This window comes from Cervus elaphus, chromosome 20, assembly GCF_910594005.1.
Source record: "Cervus elaphus chromosome 20, mCerEla1.1, whole genome shotgun sequence".
NCBI classification, from domain to species: domain Eukaryota; kingdom Metazoa; phylum Chordata; class Mammalia; order Artiodactyla; family Cervidae; genus Cervus; species Cervus elaphus.
In genome coordinates this window covers 66,706,017-66,729,137 of record NC_057834.1, presented here as the reverse complement: position 1 = coordinate 66,729,137, position 23,121 = coordinate 66,706,017, and the positions used below count along the sequence as shown (strand labels likewise).

At 38.2% G+C, this 23,121-nt stretch overlaps 1 protein-coding gene across 2 annotated transcripts in view; it reads right to left on the bottom strand.

The window, feature by feature from the left end:
• Positions 1-7,416: 7,416 nt before the first annotated feature.
• The window catches only part of FRRS1 (ferric chelate reductase 1), a 53,012-nt gene continuing 37,307 nt past the window's right edge, over positions 7,417-23,121 (bottom strand). For both annotated transcript variants that reach the window (XM_043877916.1, XM_043877915.1), the window contains exons 9-16: positions 22,378-22,491; positions 20,697-20,809; positions 17,857-17,943; positions 11,150-11,247; positions 10,850-10,908; positions 9,563-9,706; positions 8,381-8,442; positions 7,417-8,298 (exon numbers count right to left, since the gene is read on the bottom strand). In XM_043877916.1, coding sequence (XP_043733851.1) covers positions 8,206-8,298; positions 8,381-8,442; positions 9,563-9,706; positions 10,850-10,908; positions 11,150-11,247; positions 17,857-17,943; positions 20,697-20,809; positions 22,378-22,491 — 770 coding nt within the window. In that variant the 3' untranslated portion in view covers positions 7,417-8,205. The remainder of the gene's footprint in view (positions 8,299-8,380; positions 8,443-9,562; positions 9,707-10,849; positions 10,909-11,149; positions 11,248-17,856; positions 17,944-20,696; positions 20,810-22,377; positions 22,492-23,121) is intronic.

Genomic DNA, 23,121 nt, shown 5'->3' with positions numbered 1-23,121 from the left:
TCCCCACTGTGTTTTTTTTGTTTTGTTTTGTTTTTGCTTTTTTGCTCCTTTATTTTTCTTTTCTAATCTTTAAATTAAATTATCTAAATAATTTTAAGATTTTATATCATTTTTTCCGCTGGCTTCTTATATATGTTTTATTTTTTATTTCTGTAAGAATTACAATATACATCTTGAACTTTTCACTTAGAACTAACATTGTATAACTTCATATAAAATGCGAACACCTTTCAATTGTATGAGTCCATTATCTCTTGCCATCCTTTATGCTAACTTGTTATATGCATTATATCTGCATATATTATAAACCCCACAAAACAATGTAGACTGTTTTTTGCTTTAATCAGACATACTTATTATAAAGAACTTGGGTCGTAAAAGTCCAAAAGGGATTTTTTATTTACTAATCGTTTATCATTTTGAATTTTCTTCATTTCTTTCCCAGGATCCGGCTGTCATTTCTCTTCAGTCTGAAGAACTCCCTTCTGCATCTTGTAGTGCATATGTGCTAACAAATTCTCTTAAATGTCCTTTCATTTCTGTTTCATTCTTGAAGGATATTTTTTCTGCAACTAGAATTCTCATTGACATTTTTTCTCTTTTGGGTGTGACTCCGCTCTGTCTGGGCTCCGTAATGTCCCTGCGCTGTGCTTACGCTTAGTCGCTCAGTTGTGTCCCGCTCTCTGTGACCCCACGGACTGTAGGCCACCAGGCACTCTGTCCATGGATTCTCCCGGCAAGAATACTGGAGTGGGTTGCCACGCCCTCCTCCAGGGGATCTTCCCAACCCAGGGATTGAACCCAGGTCTCCTGCATTGCAGGAAGATTCTTTACCGTCTGAGCACCAAGGAAGTCAAATGTTAACCAAATCATTGTTCCCCTGTCTGGAATGCTTAATTTTTCTCTTTCTGCTTTCAAGACTTGCTCTGTAATTTTTGCTTTCATGAGTTTGACTATGATTTGTATAAGCATGACTGCCAACATTTTCCTGCTTGAGTTGTTTTCCTGTATCATGAATCAGTAAAGTTAGGCCATTAGTAAATTTGGGGATTTTCCAGTCATTATTAACTTAGACTCTCCTCTCCTTCTGAGATAATACTAAAGATGCTATTATTAACAGGCCTTGGGATTCATTTCTCTTTCAAAAATTTTTCCTTATTCTGTTAATTTCCATTGATCTATCTTTAAGTTCATTGGCTCTTATTCCCTGTCATCTTCATTCTGACATTCTCTCCTGAACTATTTCAAATACTGTATATTTTTAGCTTTCCTACTTTCACATGGTCCTTTTGTATTGTTTCTATTTCTACGCATTTTTATTTATAGCAAACAAGTTTCTTTTCAGATAGTTGAGAGTAGTTATAATACATACTTTACAATTCTTATCTCCTGAAAATAATAATGTAAGGAATCTCAAAAATTGGTCTCCATTGATTATTCTATTTTTAGAGCAAGGGTTGACAAACTATGGCCCAAAGGCCAAATCCATCCCACAACTTGTTTTGGTATGGCCCAGAAACTAAAAATGATTTCTCACATTTTGAAGGGCTGTTTAAAAAAGAAAATGCACCCAGCAATCCCACTTCTGGGCATACACACTGAGGAAACCAGATCTGAAAGAGACACGTGCACCCCAATGTTCATCGCAGCACTGTTTATAATTGCCAGGACATGGAAGCAACCTAGATGCCCATCAGCAGACGAATGCATAAGGAAGCTGTGGTACATATACACCATGGAATATTACTCAGCCATTAAAAAGAATTCATTTGAATCAGTCCTAATGAGATGGATGAAACTGGAGCCCCTTATACAGAGTGAAGTAAGCCAGAAAGATAAAGAACATTACAGCATACTAACACATATATATGGAATTTAGAAAGATGGTAACGATAACCCTGTATGCAAAATGGAAAAAGAGACACAGAAATACAGAACAGACTTTTGAACTCTGTGGGAGAAGGTGAGGGTGGGATATTTCAAAAGAACAGCATGTATACTATCTATGGTGAAACAGATCACCAGCCCAGGTGGGATGCATGAGACAAGTGCTCGGGCCTGGTGCACTGGGAAGACCCAGAGGAATCGGGTGGAGAGGGAGGTGGGAGGGGGGATCGGGATGGGGAATACGTGTAAATCTATGGCTGATTCATATCAATGTATGACCAAAAAAATAAAAAAATAAAAAAAAAGTACATCTCAACCATTTATATTGATTACTTGCTGAGATGATAATACGTTAGATATGGCAAATAAAATACAATATTAAAATTAAAAAAAATAAATAAAAAAATAAAAATAAAAAAGAAAATGCTTATGCTACAGAGACCATAGGTGGGCCACAAAACCCAGAATATTTTGTATCAATCCCCTCAGAGAAAAAGTTAGCAAACCCTTTCTTTGGAGAATGGGCCAGATTCTCTTATGTCAGGTAATTCTTGATTCTTCTTATGTCAGGTGATTTTGGATTGTCATCTGTATATCATTAAGTAAAATACTGGATCCTCATTTATTTTTCCCCAATGAAAGTTGCTTCTTTTGTTTTAGCAGGCAATAGCGGGGTTGGACTGCACATTCTTGTTACTTACATTACAGCTCCAATCTCAAGTCAATTTTTTTCATCTGGTCTAGCTGCTTTGTATCTGCTTTATGCATGTGAACATATTCGAGGATTCATCAGAGCTGTGGGCAAACAGGATTTGGGATTCCCTCTCTAGTGTTTTCCTTTTCAGGAAAGGAAACCTCCTCCTCTCATCCCACTCCCTGACAGCTACAACTGGTCCAGCCATCAGTCCTCTGGATTTCTATGCCAGGGACTCTGTAGTTTCCCTGCCACTCAACACCACACACACAATTGACTTCAACTGTTCTGAGACTAAAAACAGTGAAAACAGGAAACTCCAGACAATTATCCTCCTCTGAGTGCGGACACCTCATCCAAATCTTCCTACTTCCCACCACTCCCTGGGGCTTTTAGATAGCTGCTTTTTGAAGTTTACCCTAGTTTACTGAAGAAGAGTCTATTTTGCAGGATCTTAGCCATTACTGGCAGCAGACATCACATATTTAGAATGTATGGGTTTAGGAAATTCTCATTCCCAGAACTTGATAACCATGTCTTAGCATCTGTCTGGAAATCAAAAAATTTCTTTAAGTTCTTACAAGAAACCCAGTTCAGTTCAGTTCAATTCAGTTGCTCAGTTGTGTCCAACTCTTTGCGACCCCATGGACTGCAGCACGCCAGGCCTCCCTGTCCATCACCAACTCAGAAACCCAGAGTGCAGTACAATTTCTTTCACATGTGAACAAGAAGACATGTTAATGCGAATTTCTTTTATATGTGAATAAGAAGATTATCATATGAAGACAATATACTTCTAAAGATACGTTCTAGGAACTACCTCTCCTTTAAACTAGAGCTATATAACCAGGCACAATATAAAATTACATTAACTTATTTGATAATGAAATAAGAAACTAAGCTGATACCAAATTTAAGGGCAGCAAAAGGTATAATCCAAGAGTTGCAATTAGATAAATACTTGCTTTACTGGGGAGAAATTCACAAAAGATAGAGTAAGCATTTTAAAGTAGCATTTCTTCCATTCACAATGTTGCACAATCACCACCTCTATCTCCAAAACATTTTCCTCACCCCAAAATAAAACCTTATCTCCATTAGGCATTTACTCCCCATTCCCTCCTCTATTCCCTCCCCTCAAGGCCCTGGCAATCACTACTCTGCCGTCTCCATGCATTTACCTATTTTGGATATTTCATACAATCATAATATGTGACATTTTGTGTCTGATTCATTTAGCATGATATTTTTTTGTTGGTTTGTTTGTTGTTCCTCTTATTCTAGTCCTTCAGTGTCTTTGGTAGCCATGGAGAAGCATATGTTTTGAAGGTTCGTCCATGTGACAGCACGTATCGGTATTTCATATCTTTTTTATGGCTGAATATTATTTCATTGAATGTATGTATGACAACTTCCTTATTCATTTATCTGCAGATGGGCTGTTTCTATCATTTGACTATTATGAATAGTCAAATTTTTTATTGTGATAAAATATATATGTAACACAAAATTTTCCATTTTAACTACTTGCATGGATACTATTCACAAAGTAATCTTCACAAGTAAGCATCACCACCGTAAATCTCCAAAACAATTTCATCATCAACAGAAAATCTGTATCCATTAAACAATAAGTCCCCTCTCCTCCCTCCCCACAACACAGCCCCTGGCAGTCACCATTCTACTTTACATCTCTATGAATATGATTAGTCTAGATACTCCAAGTAAATAAATTACATAATAGCGTCCTTTCTTGTCTGGCTATTTCACTTGGCATTATGCTTTCAAGGTAAACATCAAATCTTTTACCAAACAAAAACTACACATTTCATAGCTTAAAAATTACCAATGTTTAACACTGTAATCAAAAGCAATGACATCATCAATAACCTGTTCAAAGTATCTTTTGCTGGCACCACTTCATTCCTTCCTCACAACTTCCTTGTGAGATGGGCCTTACAGATGAAGGAATGAGACTCAGAGATGAGTGACTTGCTCAACAACATGAGTTTCATAAACCAAACATGCATATTCAGGTCTTCCAATTCCACTCCCAAACTCCCAGTCCTTTTTAGTTACAGGATTAGCCGCCTTCCAATCCACCCTTTATAAGGATGATCAGGAGAGACCTATGTAGAAGAAACAGTCAAGAAGGCTCCAAAAACAAGAAAGATTTTGAGCCAGAACTTAATAAATTAGTTTTTTCTGGGAAGAGGGGAACAGAAGGGGCATACGAGGCAGGTGACCATCTGACCTGGGTACAGAGATGAGCCTGGTGGGTATTGGGCAAGGAGGAAAGAAACAGGATGTGTGGAGTGACAGGATGTAACCTAATCTAATTTGAAAGAGTTTAGAAGAAATCTTTCTTTCATTCCCATCTACAATGGATTATCTTAAACAAGGACCTTTGTTTTTTGTTTTTCCTTGCTTCACCAGAATATACAGATAAATAGAACTTTAGTCAAAAATTACATGTCCCCCTAGGGCTTCCTAGTTGGCATTGCTGCATCTGTCTTCCACTGCAACCTGTACTGGGACAGGAGGTGGGAGGGATGAATATCATTTAACACACATTTGAGCCAAAATCCAGATAACCAAGTAGGAATTAAGAATCATTTATTCAATTACTTACGCCATAGGCTACCTATGTCCCCGAGAATGATTTCCAAAGACAGGAAAACAATAAAAACAAAAATAGCATCAGTTATGAATGTTACCCCAACCACAACATTCCAGAATTTGTTTCTTTAAAAAAAACTTATTTTTATTTTATAGAAGAATCCATCTTAAAGAACAAAATTCATGGTTTTGTTATTAGGGGCAACATAGTTTAAGATATAAAGGCATTTAGTTTAATAATCACTCCTATAAAAAAGATATCTTTTTTAAAAAACAGATTGTTTATTACAAAAACATGAAGGAAAGTTGAGAGGAGTAAAGATTAGGCATTTTGGTGACTTCCTTGGTGGTCCTGTGGCTAAGACTTTATGCTCCTGAAGCAGGGGCCCTGGGTTCAATCCCTGGTCAGGGAGCTATATCCCACATGCCACAGCTTAAAAAAAAAAAAAAAGTCCCTCATTCCACAATGAAGATCAAAAACCCCATGTGCTATAACAAAGACCCTGTGTGGCCAAATAAATAAAAATAATATGTATTAGACTATTGGAGCACAGAAATACCATACTTACTTTAAAAAAAAAAGAACAGGCATTTTCAATTTGTAAATATCAACCATTCATAAGCAGAAGAATCATAAATTTGATATTAATGAAAAGGTTTGTTGGTCTACTAAAATTAAATGGTAAAGACTTCTTTGGACAACTCTGTATATCAACTGATATATCCAGTGTCAACAGATGAAATTAGTGAAAAAGAAAAGTAAAACAGGTTAGCCTCAGCAATGGAAATCCAGTAAGTTTATGTATTTGAAAACCAAAACACAGCAAGGTTCATCTTTTCCTTAAACAAATCTTTCCATGTCAAATGTAATTTATTAACCTTTAAGCCCCTCATAATTGAAAATTAGAGGAAAATATTTTAGTATACATTTAACTTTCTATGTGTGTGTGCCCAGTTGCTCAGTCGTGTCTGACTCTGTGATCTATATATTTTTACAAAATGCTTTAAATGTGCATGCATGCGTGTTCAGTCACTTTAGTCATGTCCAACTCTGCAACCATATGGACTGTAGCCCACCAGGCTCTTCTGTCCATGGGATTTCCCAGACAAGAATACCGGAGTGGGTTGCCATACCTCCTCCTGAGGATCTTCCTGACCCAGGGATCAAACCCAAGTCGCCTGCATTGCAGGCAAATTCTTTACCACTGAGCCAATAAAAAGGGATGCTCACTCAGTCATGTCCGACTCTGTGGTCCCATGGACTGTAGCCCACCAGGCTCCTCTGCCCACGGAATTCTCTAGGCAAGAATACTGGAGTGGATTGTCATTTTTTTAATTCCAAGGGACCTTCCAACCCAGGGATCAGACACAAGTCTCTTGCACCTCCTGCACTGCATGCAGATTCTTTACCACTGAGCCACCTGGGAAGCCCTATGCTTTTATATAAAGACATTCAAAAAAAAAGCTTAGACTGTAAGTAGCCTGACACTTATAGAACATGAATACATAAATATCACATCTCAAACCCTAAGCTACTTATGATAAACACCTATCTAAAGGACAAAAACATATCATTTTACCCAGAAAAAGGTGTAAGATACACCAATGAGGCTATTACTTATACCAGATAGAATTTAGGTCCTTGGACCAATCGTATTTTTTTTTTAACATAAAAAAGTTTAAACTATGCTTCCCTAAACTTTTTATTTTAAGAATACAGAGTTTTGCTTGTTTTATCTATCTAATATAGTTGTGTTCATTTGTTACCAGGTCACAGAAATGTAAACAGAAAAAGTATCAAACAATGGTTATTAAATAACATGGTTAGAAAACAAATAGAATTAGAACCAGAAAATAACAACATTGGTCCCTAATTTCAGTTCTATCCTATAACTGTGATCATTCCCTCAAAGGCGGAAATTTTTCAAACAAATATTAAGAGTTGGTGAATTTTAAGGGGTATGCCACCCCAAGATACCAGGTACTAAAAATGAATCCGCACAAGGAAACAGGAACAAAGTAGTAGTGTTATGGTGCCACCCACTGGCTAGAAATCCTCATAGCAAATATGAGAGCCAATCATAAAAGGGAAATTACTGAAATAGGAAGGAAAATAATAATAATGATTCTGATTCACTGTAGTATCAGAGACTTCTAACAAAACAGAATCATCCATATTATTTTATTAGCACAAAGAAAGAGAGCAACTCTTAAAATGCTCACAACAATGAATTTTATTAATTTAGAAATGCAAGTCTACAGTCTCCAAAGACTAAGACTTTAATCTCATAGTCAAAACAATTAACATAGAAAATGTCATTTTAGCTCTGTAGCGAAATAAATGAAGACACTCAATCAAAAGATGCACACTTGCATTTCACTGCTAAGAAAGAAATTATAATATTAATAATATATTCAAATGTTAATGAAATGGTGTTAACCCCACTTTTACCTTTATCAGGGAAGTAACAAAATACATGAAACAAAGGGCACGTCTAAAAAACTGGACTGAAAAATATGTTTCTCAAAAATTCTTAAGGAAAGGGGAAAGGGAAAAAGTCCTAAGAAAGACCATTCATAGAAACTAGTAAAAAATAAATGTTTTCTTTAAAGTACAACAGCACCTTTAAGTTCAAAAGATATTTACCTTAATACAGTCTCCATTTTATCTCCATGACATCCTTTTGTTTTTCTAAAAAGTTCTTTTCTTAAATGCTAACATTCTTAAAATTTCAGCATATAAAATATTTGAGTTATTTCTCCTCAGACACAACCTTCCCATTAAGACTCAGAATAATATATAAACCTTGACATCAGTTTATAGTCCATAGCACCCTACTGAATGTTGATCTCTAAAGACCAGATTTCAGAATTTCTCTGTAGACATGATCTGATCTTCCCTAATTAGAATCATGAATACATTCCAGGCAGTCAGGATAGGCATCATGTTTTTTGGCTTGATGGTGATTATCACCTGGCCTGCAAAAGCCAAGGTCTTCACTCGCTCATAGACGGTTGATTGCAGATAAGAACATGGTGAGAAAAGTCAAATTCCCACAAACGTAAATTGCTAACACCACCTTTTTAAAAACATAACCCTAAAAGAAAAAAACATGAGATGTAAAAAAGGAAACTGTAATCACTAAGGTTTGTGTCAATAAATAAGAAGAAAGAACTTACTTCTGCTTCAGCTGAGGTAAATGACTGGAGGATCTGAATTCTATCATCATCCAGTATTTCAACTGTCAAGAACAAGAACAAAAGTTTGTAAGGCCAGTGGGTATGCAGGTAAACTCATTCTCAAAGAAAGCCCTGATTTGGAGCATTGGAGGATTTCCAAGAGGTACATTCTCGCATTTCACGTGACCAAATGTTGCAAACTTCCTACATATTTAAGGCTCTTACAAATCAGGTCAAGCTGGCTACAGCATACATGTGAAAGGACTTTCTTCTAGTCAGAGTTCTAACAATCCAAGTGTTAAATACCTATATATTTTTTTTTAAATAGCAAGCCATAATCTAGTGGTCATCAAAAGTCCCTTTAGGACTCAAACCCCACACAACATTGTAAATCAACTACACCAATAAAAAAAAAAGGACTCAAATCCTATGTATGTTACCCTATCAAGAGTCAAAAACCGGTAGGACAGTTTTTACTACGCAGTTCCGAAAAAGCTGCTGAGCATACACACTAGACAACAAAGAGGTTTTGTTTTTAGAAGCCCACCTTAGGACACGAAGGACAGTTAGCCTAGAAACCAGGCAAACATGTCACTGATTCTCTACTAATCTCTCCACTCCTAATGGCTACAGGTATCTTATCCTGCCTGGCACTGGGGCCAAAATGGACCTTGCCACTAGAGAGCACTGGCAAAATATTAAGTCCTTCTTATGTAGCATGCTGGTTAGCTAGCTTTATATAACGCAGATGGCAACGTAAGTGATAGCACACAAGAAGTCTGTTCAATAGGTAAAATTCATCTGCAGCTTTGCCCTGTATTGACTTTGGATGAGCATCTCTTCTTCCTCCGTCTCAGGGGTCTCTCAGCTCCAGCCATTCAGGGCTCTCGGTTCATTCTAGCCCCACGTCAGACCAGCAGGCAAAGTAAAAAAGTACTTAGAAAGAAGGCATCTTCCCTAAAAGCTGCCCTCTTTCCCTGCATTTTACTCACAAACTCTAATACTAATGAATATAAAAATCAAAGGCAGAAAATTTCCACTATTTTTATCATAGCCTGAGTGATGGAAACAAATTTTTAGTAAGGTACTATGAAAGAGTCAATCATTAGTGTCGAGAAACTAATTATTTTCCAACAGTTTGTATAAAAGTGATTCTACAACACTGCTCTTTGAGCAGATTACCTTTTCTAGAGAGTCGGTAAGCATGTATCTCCAGAATAATCTCTGTCCCAACGTGCCAGGCAACAAATCCAATCATTGCATAGGTTTTCCATGGGCCAGGAAGATTCAGTCCTGGCAAATCCATTCCCAGGAACATTGCTGCCACTACATTTATAAGAAAATACACATATTCAAATACAATTCAAGAGGTAACTATGGATGTATGTGCATACATGTGTGAATTACATCAAGTAAAATATACTCAAAGAGTTTATGAGATGAATTAGATTAATAATTAAGACCAAGTAGTTAATTTAGTTCTTATTGTAAGACTAGAAAGGCTAAGATGGGAAATTATAATTATAATCTACCAATTGTTAAAAAAGAGGTGCCCAAACTTTTAAAAATGGTTTGTCTGCAATGTAGGAAGGGGAAAAAGTATGGAAACCATTTCTGACTATACCTCCCCTTCCACAATCTCTACAGAACGTAGAAATGTGAGGGCAGGAGATCAGCTTAGGTATTTATCACATAAAGCATCAAAAGGAGACACAGATGTAAAGAACAGACTTTTGGACTCTGCGGGAGAAGGGGAGGGTGGGATGATTTGAGAGAATAGTATTAAAACATATACATTACCATATGTAAAATAGATGGCCAGTGCAAGTTTGATGCATGAAGCAGGGCACCCAAAGCCAGTGCTCTGCGACAACCCAGAAGAATAGAGTGGGGAGGGAACAGGAAGGGGGTGTTCAGGATGGGGGTAGGGGAATACGTATATACCAGTGGCCAACTCATGTTGATGTATGGTAAAAACCATCACAATATTGTGAAGTAATTATCCTCCATTAAAATAAATTAATTAATTAATTTAAAAAATACTACAGACTCATACTTGACATTTGAAAAACACCTTGCCCTGGAAGGTACCATTCCCATGGAGAAAACCTGGGGACAGAGGGCTGGGTCCCCAAGCCCATTTCAGCCCAAACCATGACAGACCCTCAAGCTGAGCTGCTTATACGTTTGGTCATCAGCATAGCTTATTCTGCTGGCAAAGGCAAACACTAAAAAAAAGTCTTAAAAGGAGGGTTTTTAAGTCATTTTTAAAACCTTGAAACTGAAATGATAGCTTAAATAGTTACCTCTAGAAATTACTTTCTGGATTTCAATGGTTAAGACTGATTTCTCCTCAATAACCAATTACTCCACTTACTAATGCATCTAAAAATCATTTAAGCCAAATTACGACTTACAGTATAAACAACTTTCAATTATATATGAATAAGTGGCATTGCAATTACTTACCTGCTATTATTCTAGCAGCTGTTCCCATACTCCAATGAGTCCAGTTAAACATTTTCCTTCTACCAAATAAAGAACCAGTCAGTATTCTTTAAAGAGATGGAACTACAAGAAATTCCCAAGAGAATAAAAAGCATGTAATTTCCCTTATTGCTTAGGCATCAGCTATCTGAAATACATTTTAAAACCTTTTAAGTAAATATAATTTACCTTTGAATTTTATAAAATGCAAACAAAAAGCAATTGGCTTGCCAATTAATGATATCTACCTAAAGAGCATTTATAAATAAAGATTACAAGTACCTTGGGTCATGTAAAGGTGGTCTGAAAGCTGCCAAAAGAAGCTGAAGAACTGCTAAAACCATCACTATAAAACCAAGGTATGGGTGATAACCTGCATGCTGAACAAAGTTATATCATTTTAATGGTCTTAATCTTGCCCACCAAATCCTCAAATTAAAAATAATACAACAGAAGTAGTTTCTTAGGGCTTTTCTCTAGCTGTAAACATTTAAAAATAATAATAAACACTGTTCACTGAGCGTCTATGCCAGGCACATACTTTTTTTTTTTTTCCATTTATTTTTATTAGTTGGAGGCTAATTACTTTACAATACTGTAGTGGTTTTTGCCATACACTGACATGAATCAGCCATGGATTTACATCTGTTCCCCATCCCGATCCCCCCTCCCGCCTCCTTCTCCATCCCATCCCTCTGGGTCTTCCCAGTGCACCAGCCCCGAGTACTTGTCTCATGCATCCAACCTGGACTGGTGATCTGTTTCACCCTTGATAGTATACTTGTTTCAATGCTGTTCTCTCAGAACATCCTGCCCTCACCTTCTCCCACAGAGTCCCAAAGTCTGTTCTGTACATCTGTGTCTCCTTTTCTGTCTTGCATATAGGGTTATCGTTACCATCTTTCTAAATTCCATATATATGCGTTAGTATACTGTATTGGTCTTTATCTTTCTGGCTTACTTCACTCTGTATAATGGGCTCCAGTTTCATCCATCTCATTAGAACTGATTCAAATGAATTCTTTTTGACGGCTGAGTAATATTCCATGGTGTATATGTACCACAGCTTCCTTATCCTTTCGTCTGCTGATGGGCATCTAGGTTGCTTCCATATCCTGGCTATTATAAACAGTGCTGCGATGAACATTGGGGTACACGTGTCTCTTTCAGATCTGGTTTCCTCAGTGTGTATGCCCAGAAGTGGGATTGCTGGGTCATATGGCAGTTCTATTTCCAGTTTTTTAAGGAATCTACACACTGTTCTCCATAGTGGCTGTATTAGTTTGCATTCCCACCAACAGTGTAAGAGGGTTCCCTTTTCTCCACACCCTCTCCAGAATTTATTGCTTGTAGACTTTTGGATAGCAGCCATTCTGGCTGGCGTGTAATGGTACCTCATTGAGGTTTTGATTTGCATTTCTCTGATAAGGAGTGATGTTGAGCATCTTTTCATGTGTTTGTTAGCCATCTGTATGTCTTCTTTGGAGAAATGTCTGTTTAGATCTTTGGCCCATTTTTTGATTGGGTCATTTATTTTTCTGGAATTGAGCTGCAGGAGTTGCTTGTATATTTTTGAGATTAATCCTTTGTCTGTTTCTTCATTTGCTATTATTTTCTCCCATTCTGAAGGCTGTCTTTTCACCTTGCTTATAGTTTCCTTTGTTGGCCAGGCACATATTTTATACACATTATCACTAATGCTCACTCTGATGCCTGATGGTTAGTTATCAATATCCCACTTCCACAATCGAGGGAACTGAGGCTCAGAGACGGTGAGTAATGTAGCCAGGTCACACAATGCACAAATGGTTGTGATGGAATCTAATGACGGAATGCGGCCCCCTCCCACCAGTATGTTAGATGACCACTAACACCAGCACAGCCATCTGAAGCCCACCAAAGACTAGTTTTCATTCCAATCCCAAAGAAAGGCATGCCAAAGATTGCTCAAACTACCGCACAATTGCACTCATCTCACACGCTTGCAAAGTAATGCTCAAAATTCCCCAAGCCAGACTTCAGCAATACGTGAACCGTGAACTTACAGATGTTCAAGCTGGTTTTAGAAAAGGCAGAGGAACCAGAGATCAAATTGCCAACATCCACTGGATCATTGAAAAGGCAAGAGAGTTCCAAAAAAACATCTATTTCTGCTTTATTGACTATGCCAAAGCCTTTGACTGTGGATCACAACAAACTGGAAAATTCTGAAAGAGATGGGAATACCAGACCACCTGACCTACCTCTTGAGAAATCTGTATGCAGGTCAGGAAGCAACAGTTAGAACTGGACATGGAACAACAGACTGGTTTCAAATAGGAAAAGGAGTACATCAAGGCTGTATATTGTCACCCTGCTTATTTAACTTATATGCGGAGCATATCGTGAGAAACGCTGGGCTGGAGGAAGCTCAAGCTGGAATCAAAATTGCCAGGAGAAATATCAATAACCTCAGATATGCAGATGATACCACCTTATGGCAAAAAGTGAAGAGGAACTAAAAAGCCTCTTGATGAAAGTGAAAGAGGAGAGTGAAAAAGTTGGCTTACAGCTCAACATTCAGAAAACTAAGATCATGGTATCTGGTCCCATCACTTATGGCAAATAGATGGGGAAACAGTGGAAACAGTGTCAGGCTTTATTTTTGGGGGCTCCAAAACCACTGCAGATGGTGACTGCAGCCATGAAATTAAAAAATGCTTATTCCTTGGAAGGAAAGTTATGACCAACCTAGATAGCATATTACAAAGCAGAGACATTACTTTGCCAACAAAGGTCCATCTAGTCAAGGCTATGGTTTTTCCAGTATTCATGTATGGGTGTGACAGTTGGACTATAAAGAAAGCTGAGCTCTAAAGAACTGATGCTTTTGAACTGTGGTGTTGGAGAAGACTCTTGAGAATCCCTTGGACTGCAAGGAGATCCAACCAGTCCATCCTAAAGATCAGTCCTGGGTGTTCATTGGAAGGACTGATATTGAAGCTGAAACTCTAATACTTTGCCCACCTGATGCTAAGAGCTGACTCATTTGAAAAGACCCTGATGCTGGGAAAGATTGAGGGCAGGAGGAGAAGGGGATGACAGAGGATGAAATGATTGGATGGCATCACCAACTCAATGGAAATGAGTTTGGGTAAACTCCAGGAGCTGGTGATCGACAGGGAGGCCTGGTGTACTGCAGTTCATGGGGCCACAAAGAGTCAGACCTGACTGAGCAACTGAACTGAACTGAACTGAAGACTAGTTAGTATCTGCATTTAAGGAACAATCAATCCAGTGTATTGTAATTATTTGTTCAGACCTCTATGTTTCCCGGGGCCAAAGGTTCTATGTGATTCCTTGTAACCCATGTGGCTTGGGCTTCCCAGGTGATGCTAGTGGTAAAGAACACACCTGCCAATGCAGAAGACATAAGAGATGCAGGTTCTATCCCTGGGTTGGGAAGATCCCCTGGAGGAGGGCATGGTAACCCCCTCCAGTATTCTTGCCTGGAGAATCCCATGGACAGAGGAGCCTGGCGGGCTACAGTCCATGAGGTCGCAAACAGTCAGACACAACTGAAGCAACTTAGCAGCAGGAGCAACCCGTGTGGCTTAACAGAGCCTAGTCACTCAAAGGTCTCAGCCAAGAAAAATCATCAACGCAACATCTTGATAGTTTCAGCTATACTCCTCCCTCAGTGATGTGTGTCGGCTCAAATCAACAGAGAGTGGGATTAGACCACTTTGCACAATTATGGCACTTAAAAACTTAAGAGAAGGATTACAGAAATGCTCTTATCCATGATACATTTAGATAGAGGGATATCTCAGTCTGTTGTCACTGACGACCATGCTTGGGTAGGCTCTAAAACCTGTGACCTAGAACAAGGCCATATGGTTTCTAAGCCAAGATAGGAAGCTTCTGCAAATTAGGAACTAAAAGTTGACAGACAAGCACTATAAAAACTTTCAAACTGTGGACTCAGTTATGCAGATAAGTTACAACTTGGACTCTAGAGATGGAAATTGTCCCTATCTAATAAAAAATAGTAATAGCAGAGACAAAATTCTCTGTTTAGAATGTGCCAGGAACTATTTTAAGTGCATTCAGTTAATTAACTATCAACCCTCAGAAAGCCTATGAGATACTCTACTGTCTTCATTGGAGTAAACTGAGGGACAGAGGAGTTAGGCAACTTGCCCAAGGTGTCCCAGGTAATCCGTGATGACATGAGGATTCAAATCCAAGGGTCCAGCTATAGAATTATGCTTTTTATCTTTTTACCACCCTTGTCACAACTACAAAGACTAACAAGCTATGAAGTTTATAAAGTAAGCATTACACTTGTCACAAGTACCTGGAGAAAATAAAGTCCCAATATCTCAAGTCATATCAGAAAATCTTCATAATTTCCTTTAAAAAATAGGCTGACCAGTCTAAAAATACTTAAAAAGCAGAAAGGAGGTTTCCTAGTAATACCTATGACCCAAGATTCATCCATATTTGCCCTTATAGCAACAGCCCAAATTGAAATATTAAATTTTGATATCAAATTCTGACTGGCTGTTAAACAAGAAGAGTATACTGGAAACTCAGACTCTGACCTTAGGTACATCTCTGATTCTCAATTCAGTTCAGTTCAGTTCAGTCGCTCAGTCGTGTCCGACTCTTTGCAGCCCCATGAATTGCAGCACGCCAGGCCTCCCTGTCCATCACCAACTCCCAGAGTTTACTCAAACTCATGCGCATCGAGTTGGTGATGCCATCCAGCCATCTCATCCTCTGTCGTCCCCTTCTCCCACCTTCAATCTTTCCCAACATCAGGGTCTTTTCCAATGAGTCAGTCCTTTACATACAGTGGCCGAAGAATTGGAGTTTCAGCTTCAACATGAGTCTTCCAGTGAACACTCAGGACTAATTTCCTTTAGGATGGACTGGTTGTATCTCCTTGCAGTCCAAGGGACTCTCAAGAGTCTTCTCTAACACCACAGTTCAAAAGCATCAATTCTTTGGTGCTAAGCTTTCTTTATAGTCCAACTCTCACATCCATACATGACTACTGGAAAAACCACAGCCTTGACTAGATGGACCTTTGTTGGCAAAGTAATGTCTCTGCTTTGTAATATGCTATCTAGATTGGTCATAACTTTTCTTCCAAGGAGCACGCATCTTTTCATTTCATGGCTGTAGTCACCATCTGCAGTGATTTTGGAGCCCAAAAAAATAAGGTCTGTCACTGTTTCCACTGTCTCCCCATCTATTTCCCATGAGGTGATGGGACCAGATGCCATGATCTTAGTTTACTGAATGTTGAGCTTTAAACCAACTTTTTCACTCTCCTCTTTCACTTTCATCAAGAGGCTGTTTAGTTCATCTTCACTTTCTGCCATAAGGTGGTGTCATCTGCATATCTAAGGTTATTGATATTTCTCCCAGCAATCTTGATTCCAGCTTGTGCTTCATCCAGCCCAGCGTTTCTCGTGATGTACTCTGCATATAAGTTAAATAAGCAGGGTGACAATATACAGCCTTGATGTACTCCTTTTCCTATTTGAAACCAGTCTGTTGTTCCATGTCCAGTTCTAACTGTTGCTTCCTGACCTGCATACAGATTTCTCAAGAGGCAGGTCAGGTGGTCTGGTATTTCCATCTCTTTCAGAATTTTCCACAGTTTATCGTGATCCTCACAGCCAAAGGCTTTGGCGTAGTCAATAAAGGAGAAATAGATGTTTTTTTGGAACTCTCTTGCTTTTTCAATGATCCAGTGGATGTTGGCAATTTGATCTCTGGTTCCTCTGCCTTTTCTAAAACCAGCTTGAACATCTGGAAGTTCACAGTTCACGTATTGCTGAAGTCTGGCTTGGAGAATTTTGAGAATTACTTTACTAGCATGTGAAGTGATGTGAAGTGAAGTCGCTCGGTCGTGTCCAACTCTTTGTGACCCCGTGGGCTGTAGCCTACCAGACTTCTCCAGCCATGGGATTTTCCAGGCAAGAATACTGGAGTGGGTTGCCATTTCCTTCTCTAGGAGATCTTTCTGACCCAGGGATTGAACCCAGGTCTCCCGCATTGTGGGCAGACGCTTTACCATCTGAGATGAGTGCAATTGTGCGGTAGTTTGAGCATTCTTTGGGATTGCCTTTCTTTGGGATTGGAATGAAAATTGATCTTTTCCAGTCCTGTGGCCACTGCTGAGTTTTCCAAATTTGCTGGCATATTGAGTGCAGCACTTTCACAGCATCATCTTTCAGGATTTGAAATAGCTCAACTGGAATTCCATCGCGTCCACTAGCTTTGTTCGTAGTGATGCTTTCTAAGGCCCACTTGACTTTACATTCCAGGATGTCTGGCTCTAGGTGAGTGATCACACCATCGTGATTATCTGGGTCATGAAGATCTTTTTTGTACAGTACTTCTGTGTATTCTTGCCACCTCTTCTTAATATCTTCTGTTTCTGTTAGGTCCATACTATTTCTGTCCTTTATCAAACCCATCTTTGCATGAAATATTCTCTTGGTATCTCTAATTTTCTTGAAGAGATCTCTAGTCTCTCCCATTGTGTTTTTTTCCTCTATTTCTTTGCATTGATGGCTGAGGAAGGCTTTCTTAACTCTCCTCACATAGTAGGAATACAACTAATGTTAACAGTGATAGTCACAGTATTAGAGAAAATCACTTAAAGTGTTCATGTTCCTTAGATATGCTTTCAACTTTCACCATTCTATAGTGAGAAAACTCCTTAAAGCTACATAATACATAGTTAAAATTTGAGACCCTCTAAAAATACATCCCACTACCAAGTAATCTGCACTGACATTCTAACTCCACCCCTGACACCAACCATGTGAAACACTCATCAGATGATTCAAAAAGGAGAGAAAGAGGGACATGAAGATATATCTTTTTATGCATCATCTGAGGAAAAAAAACAGAAATCTCCTTTGGCATCAAACTGAATATTAAACATATAAATATAATAAAAAACATTCTTTTTAAGATCTACTTACCCAGTTCCAGCCTCCTCTGTAAATAAAAGGCAGAAGAAAAGCAATAAAGGTGAGGGCAGAAGTAGTGAGCATGAGAGTTCGATGCACCTGCAAGAGTGAAATGACAAATGAGAAGAGAGAGAACCGCAAAAGACAAAGAAGCTGGTGTAACCATGAAGATCACAGGGTGAGATCCACAGAAGGCATCCATTCTGTTGACATATAACCACAATTTGTTGTCAGCTAAAAAAGTCTTACCATAACATTGAACTTTAAAGAAAAGTTTAAGCTGCCAACCTCATCACTCAAAAGCATCTGCCAAGACTTCACCTGCACAAAACGGCGGGAATGGATATTTTCACACACAGAGAGCACTTACTTGCCAAACTCATCTCCTTCCAAACACATTTATTAAGTTCTACCACCAAGCACCCTGGTACATACAATGAAACTGCAAGGAAACAGAAAGTACTGTTTCCTGGGGAGCTTGTGATTTAATTGCACAGATAAGAGAAACATATTTGAAATGTCTAATTCATTATTCAAACAAGGAGAATACTGAGAGTGAAAATGGGCACTGATAGTGGGTTATTCCAGGATAACTGGTGCAAACCAAAACTACCCCAGAGAATGTAAGACCTATGGTCACTATATATAGTATAGATATACACACATATATAGTCACCAGAAAGTAGGACCGATAGTCAGGCAACATGTGCAGATATTATAGCATTGAAGACAGTGGGGGACTTGAGTTGGTTGAAAGGGAGACAGAGTTTTCCAGTTGGGAATATCCACATGAGAAGAGGAAAAATAGAGAGAGAACAATCAAAGGCAGAGACAGACAGGAGCAAGACATACGACAGTCAGCAGTGATAGCAAATAAAACAGATTAACACTGCCGGCCAAAACTGAGAAATATTAGACAAGGCAAATCTTAAAAGCTACAAATGTATATGAAGTTTCAAGAATACCTTCTTCTAAAGTCAAAACTGTTACAGTAAGCAATATTTTTTTCTACAAGCAGACATGCATATTCTATCTCAACACATATTTGTTGATCTTTCACTGTATATGCAAATATCCATACTCCATGACAAATGAAAGGCAAGGTTTGTTTTACTTTGTTTTGAGGGGTATTTATTGACCCTTGTCCATGTTTCTATTAAAAGACTGCCTTCTCATCCCCCAGGGAATGGACAGCATGAAAAAGGACACTTTCAGTTTCTCTTCCCACCTACAAGGGAATACATGATCTTGACTGATGAGTCAAGGCTGTATATTGTCACCCTGCTTATTTAATCTGTATGCAGAGTATATCATGAGAAACGCTGGGCTGGAGGAAGCACAAGCTGGCATCAAGATTGCCGGGAGAAATATCAATAACCTCAGATGTGCAGATGACACCACCCTTATGGCAGAGAGTGAAGATGAACTAAAGAATCTCTTGATGAAAGTGAAAGATGAGAATGAGAAAGCTGGCTTAAAACTCAACATTCAGAAAACTAAGATCATGGCATCTGGTCCCATTACTTCATTGCAAATAGATGGGGAAACAGTAGAAACAGTGACAGACTTTATTTTGGGGGGCTTCAAAATCACTGCAGATGGTGACGGCAGCCATGAAATTAAAAGACACTTGCTCCTTGGAAGAAAAGTTATGATCAACCTAGATAGCATATTAAAAAGCAGAGACATTACTTTGCCAACAAAGGCCCATCTAGTCAAAGCTATGGTTTTTCCAGTAGTCAGGTGTGGATGTGAGTGTTGGACTATAAAGAAAGCTGAGTGCCGAAGAACTGATGCTTTTGAACTGTGGTGTTGGAGAAGACTCTTGAGAATCCCTTGGACTGCAAGGAGATCCAACCAGTGCATCCTAAAGATCAGTCCTGGGTATTCACTGGAAGGACTCATGTTAAAGCTGAAACTCCAATACTTTATCCACCTGATGTGAATAGCTGACTCATTTGAAAAGACCCTGATGCTGGGAAAGATTGAAGGCGGGAGGAGAAGGGGACAACAGAGGATGAGATGGCTGGATGGCATCACCGACTTGATGGACATGAGTTTGAGTAAACTCCAGGAGTTGGTGATGGACAGGGAAGCCTGGCGTGCTGCAGTCCATGGGGTCACAAAGAGTCAGCCATGACTGAGCGACTGAACTGAACTGACTGATGAGCTAGGGACTGCCTCACCTTCACTAGCCCATCAACCAGAGGACAGACCACTGCTCTGCAGCATAGTGAGCAACCACCGTTTCTTTCTTCTGCTTTTCTGCCTTCCTGGGCTTTCCTGATTGCTCAGCTGATGAAGAACCCACCTGTCAGTGCAGGAGACGCAAGAGATACAGGTTTGATCCCAGGGTCAGGAAGATCCCCTGGAGAAGGAAATGATAACCCGCTCCAATTTTCTTGCCTGGAGAATTCCCATGGACAGCAGAGCCTGGTGGGCTACCAGTCTATGGGGTCACAGAAAGTCAGACACGACTGAGTATGCATGCACTGCCTTCTTGGACCCATCTGTACTCAATGAAGTTGGTGAATGCTCTTCTAATCTTTTGCAACTAGACAGGTAACTCAAGATCATGTTACATGAACTCAAGGTCTGTGTTCCAAAGAAACACACATGGTGATGATACGTTCTCCAGCTCAGCCTGCTCCTTCATAAAGCTGTCTTTATTTTTATCTCCATCACGTATCTTGTGTCTATTCTCAGTTGGATAGGAAACCAAAGGGCAAAAAGAGATTATAAGGAATCTAAAATTACAACTATCACCACCCAAAAATCCACTTATTTCATATGTTTTCATGTTGCAACATTCAAGTAATATGGAAATTGCATTAAACTATTTCTCCACCTACCTGAAACCAAGCTGCATCACCAAACAAAGCCTTTGACCAAACAGGTTTGAAGAACCGGGCAATCAGTACACCTACACTAACAGTAGTCATCCATGCCACAAACATTAAGGCACCTAGAGGTGAGAAAATGCAATGGTTGACAACACAATCTAATTAAGCTATTTCTTAAATGATCAATCCAAATGCTTAGAAAATGTAAGCAGTCAACAAAATACATTCAGCTGACATAATAAATACAATCTAAATATCAATGTTTTTACCACCACTACTACTTCTAATAGCCAACACTTCCAAAGCTCTTATTTCATGCCAGGCACTGTCTCCAAGTACTTTATGCATATTAATCTAACTGATCTTAACAACAATTCCTATAAAATATTTACAATTATTATTCCAGTTTAGCTATATGGGGAAGGAAAGCATAGAGAAGTTAAGTAACTTGCCCAAGGTTATAAGTCAGAATTTGAACCCAGTCTTTTTTTAATTAATTGTGCTCTTAATCATTACACTGATACAGCCTGTCTATAGCTTTCTCAGAATCTTCTCACATTTTACTCCTAAAAATAATGGAAAACAAATAGGCACATTATTTCTGAATCCAATTACTGCTCAACTAGAACTACTAGTAAAAGTGAAATAACAACAATAAAGATATTTTCAAGTTTTACTGAAACTCCCACTAGAATGAATAATTCTGGAGTATATAAAGGAAATACGCCAATTAAGGAAATTTCCCTGTCAGTACTAATATTTTATAAAAGTAGAGTATAGTACAGTATACACTTACACTACTCTCCTATTTTTAACCTTATTTTTCAACAATAACTGGACTGCTTTTCAAATGGGATCAATTTCTACTTGTACAACCAGAGTACATCAGAGCCTTATATCTAGGCTACTGCTCTTCCAACTTGATTCCCTTCGTTTTAAGTATGTGATACATAATGACAGCACTGAGTTACTTTACATACCCTCAAATACTTGTAAACTGACCAGTTCTTCAACAACAACAACAAAAATTACATCTTTAAAACCAAGTGAAAGTGTTAGTTGCTCAGTTGTGTCTGACTCTTTGCAACCCCGTGGACTATAACCTACCAGGCTCCTCTGTCCATGGGATTCTCCAGGCAAGAATACTGGAGTGGGTTGCCATTCCCTTTTCCAGGGGATCTTCCCAACCCAGGATCAAACACGGGTCTCCAGTATTGCAGGCAGATTATTTACCATATAACCCACCAGGGAAGCTTTGAAGCCAAACTACTGTTATAATTAAACAATCACAATCACAAACTATTAATTTATTCCATTTATTTTAATAAATGGTATAATTAAAGTCTCATAAAAGTTAATTCACCCAATAATACTCAATCCTGGCGGCAATTAGAAACAACTAGTGTACTTTTTAAAAATTCTGTTGATAAATGTCTTAAAAGCTCCACTGGTGATTTTAATATAAGTCAAGGTTAAAACCACTGAAATATCCCTACTCTCTTTTTGTGACAAAATAGCAAACATTAAGATACCTAATGCTACCTGCAAATGTTGTTGCCTAAACTTAGAAGATTTATGGATATTTGCTAAATTGTGCCTCTTACCATTCTCAATCTAGCCAGCATTAAATTTATTCCACAAAGTTAAGTTTATTCCACAAAGTATTACTAATACTATACATGTAACTTACCATGAACCTTCAGAAGGAGTAAAGAGCGGGATCCTCCTATGTTCTTTGGATCGCCTGTCACATTGTATTTTTCATGTGTAATCAAAGGTTGCTGAGAATGCTTATGAATTCGACCTGAAATTTTTTTTAAAAATGAAGATGAATTACTTTCTCAGGAGAGAAGGAATGGAGAGACAATGACATGGCTTGAAAACAAAATTTCTTAAGGTAATAAAAAATAAATTTCAGTAGAGATGATATATAATATTATATACTGATATTATATTAATATGCAACATGTATTGATATAATATTAATATATATAATCTTAATATATTATAATAATATTCATTATTTATAAAATAAAATCTATAATGTATAGAATTATCCCAGCTAGTTTGTTTATGTCACTATGAAAGTATGTGTGTCCATTCTGGGAATCTATCCTACAGAAATATTCCCTTTTTAACCAAAGATATATATATACAACAGTGTTCATAGAAACATTTCTTTACACTGACCAAACAAATTCAATCAAGGTAAATGTCCGTCATTAGAAGAATGAGTAAACAAATTATGGAACATACATAATTTTCAGAATACAAGTGTCAAAAAGAATTAAAATAATTAAGAAATTTGATATGGTGAATCTTTGTCTCAAGTAAGAATTAGACCACAGACTACACCTCAATGACTTCCAAAAAGAAATATGTATATAGGTTATTTATCTAACTAAAATTAAGCAAAATAAAAATTAACAAAAGA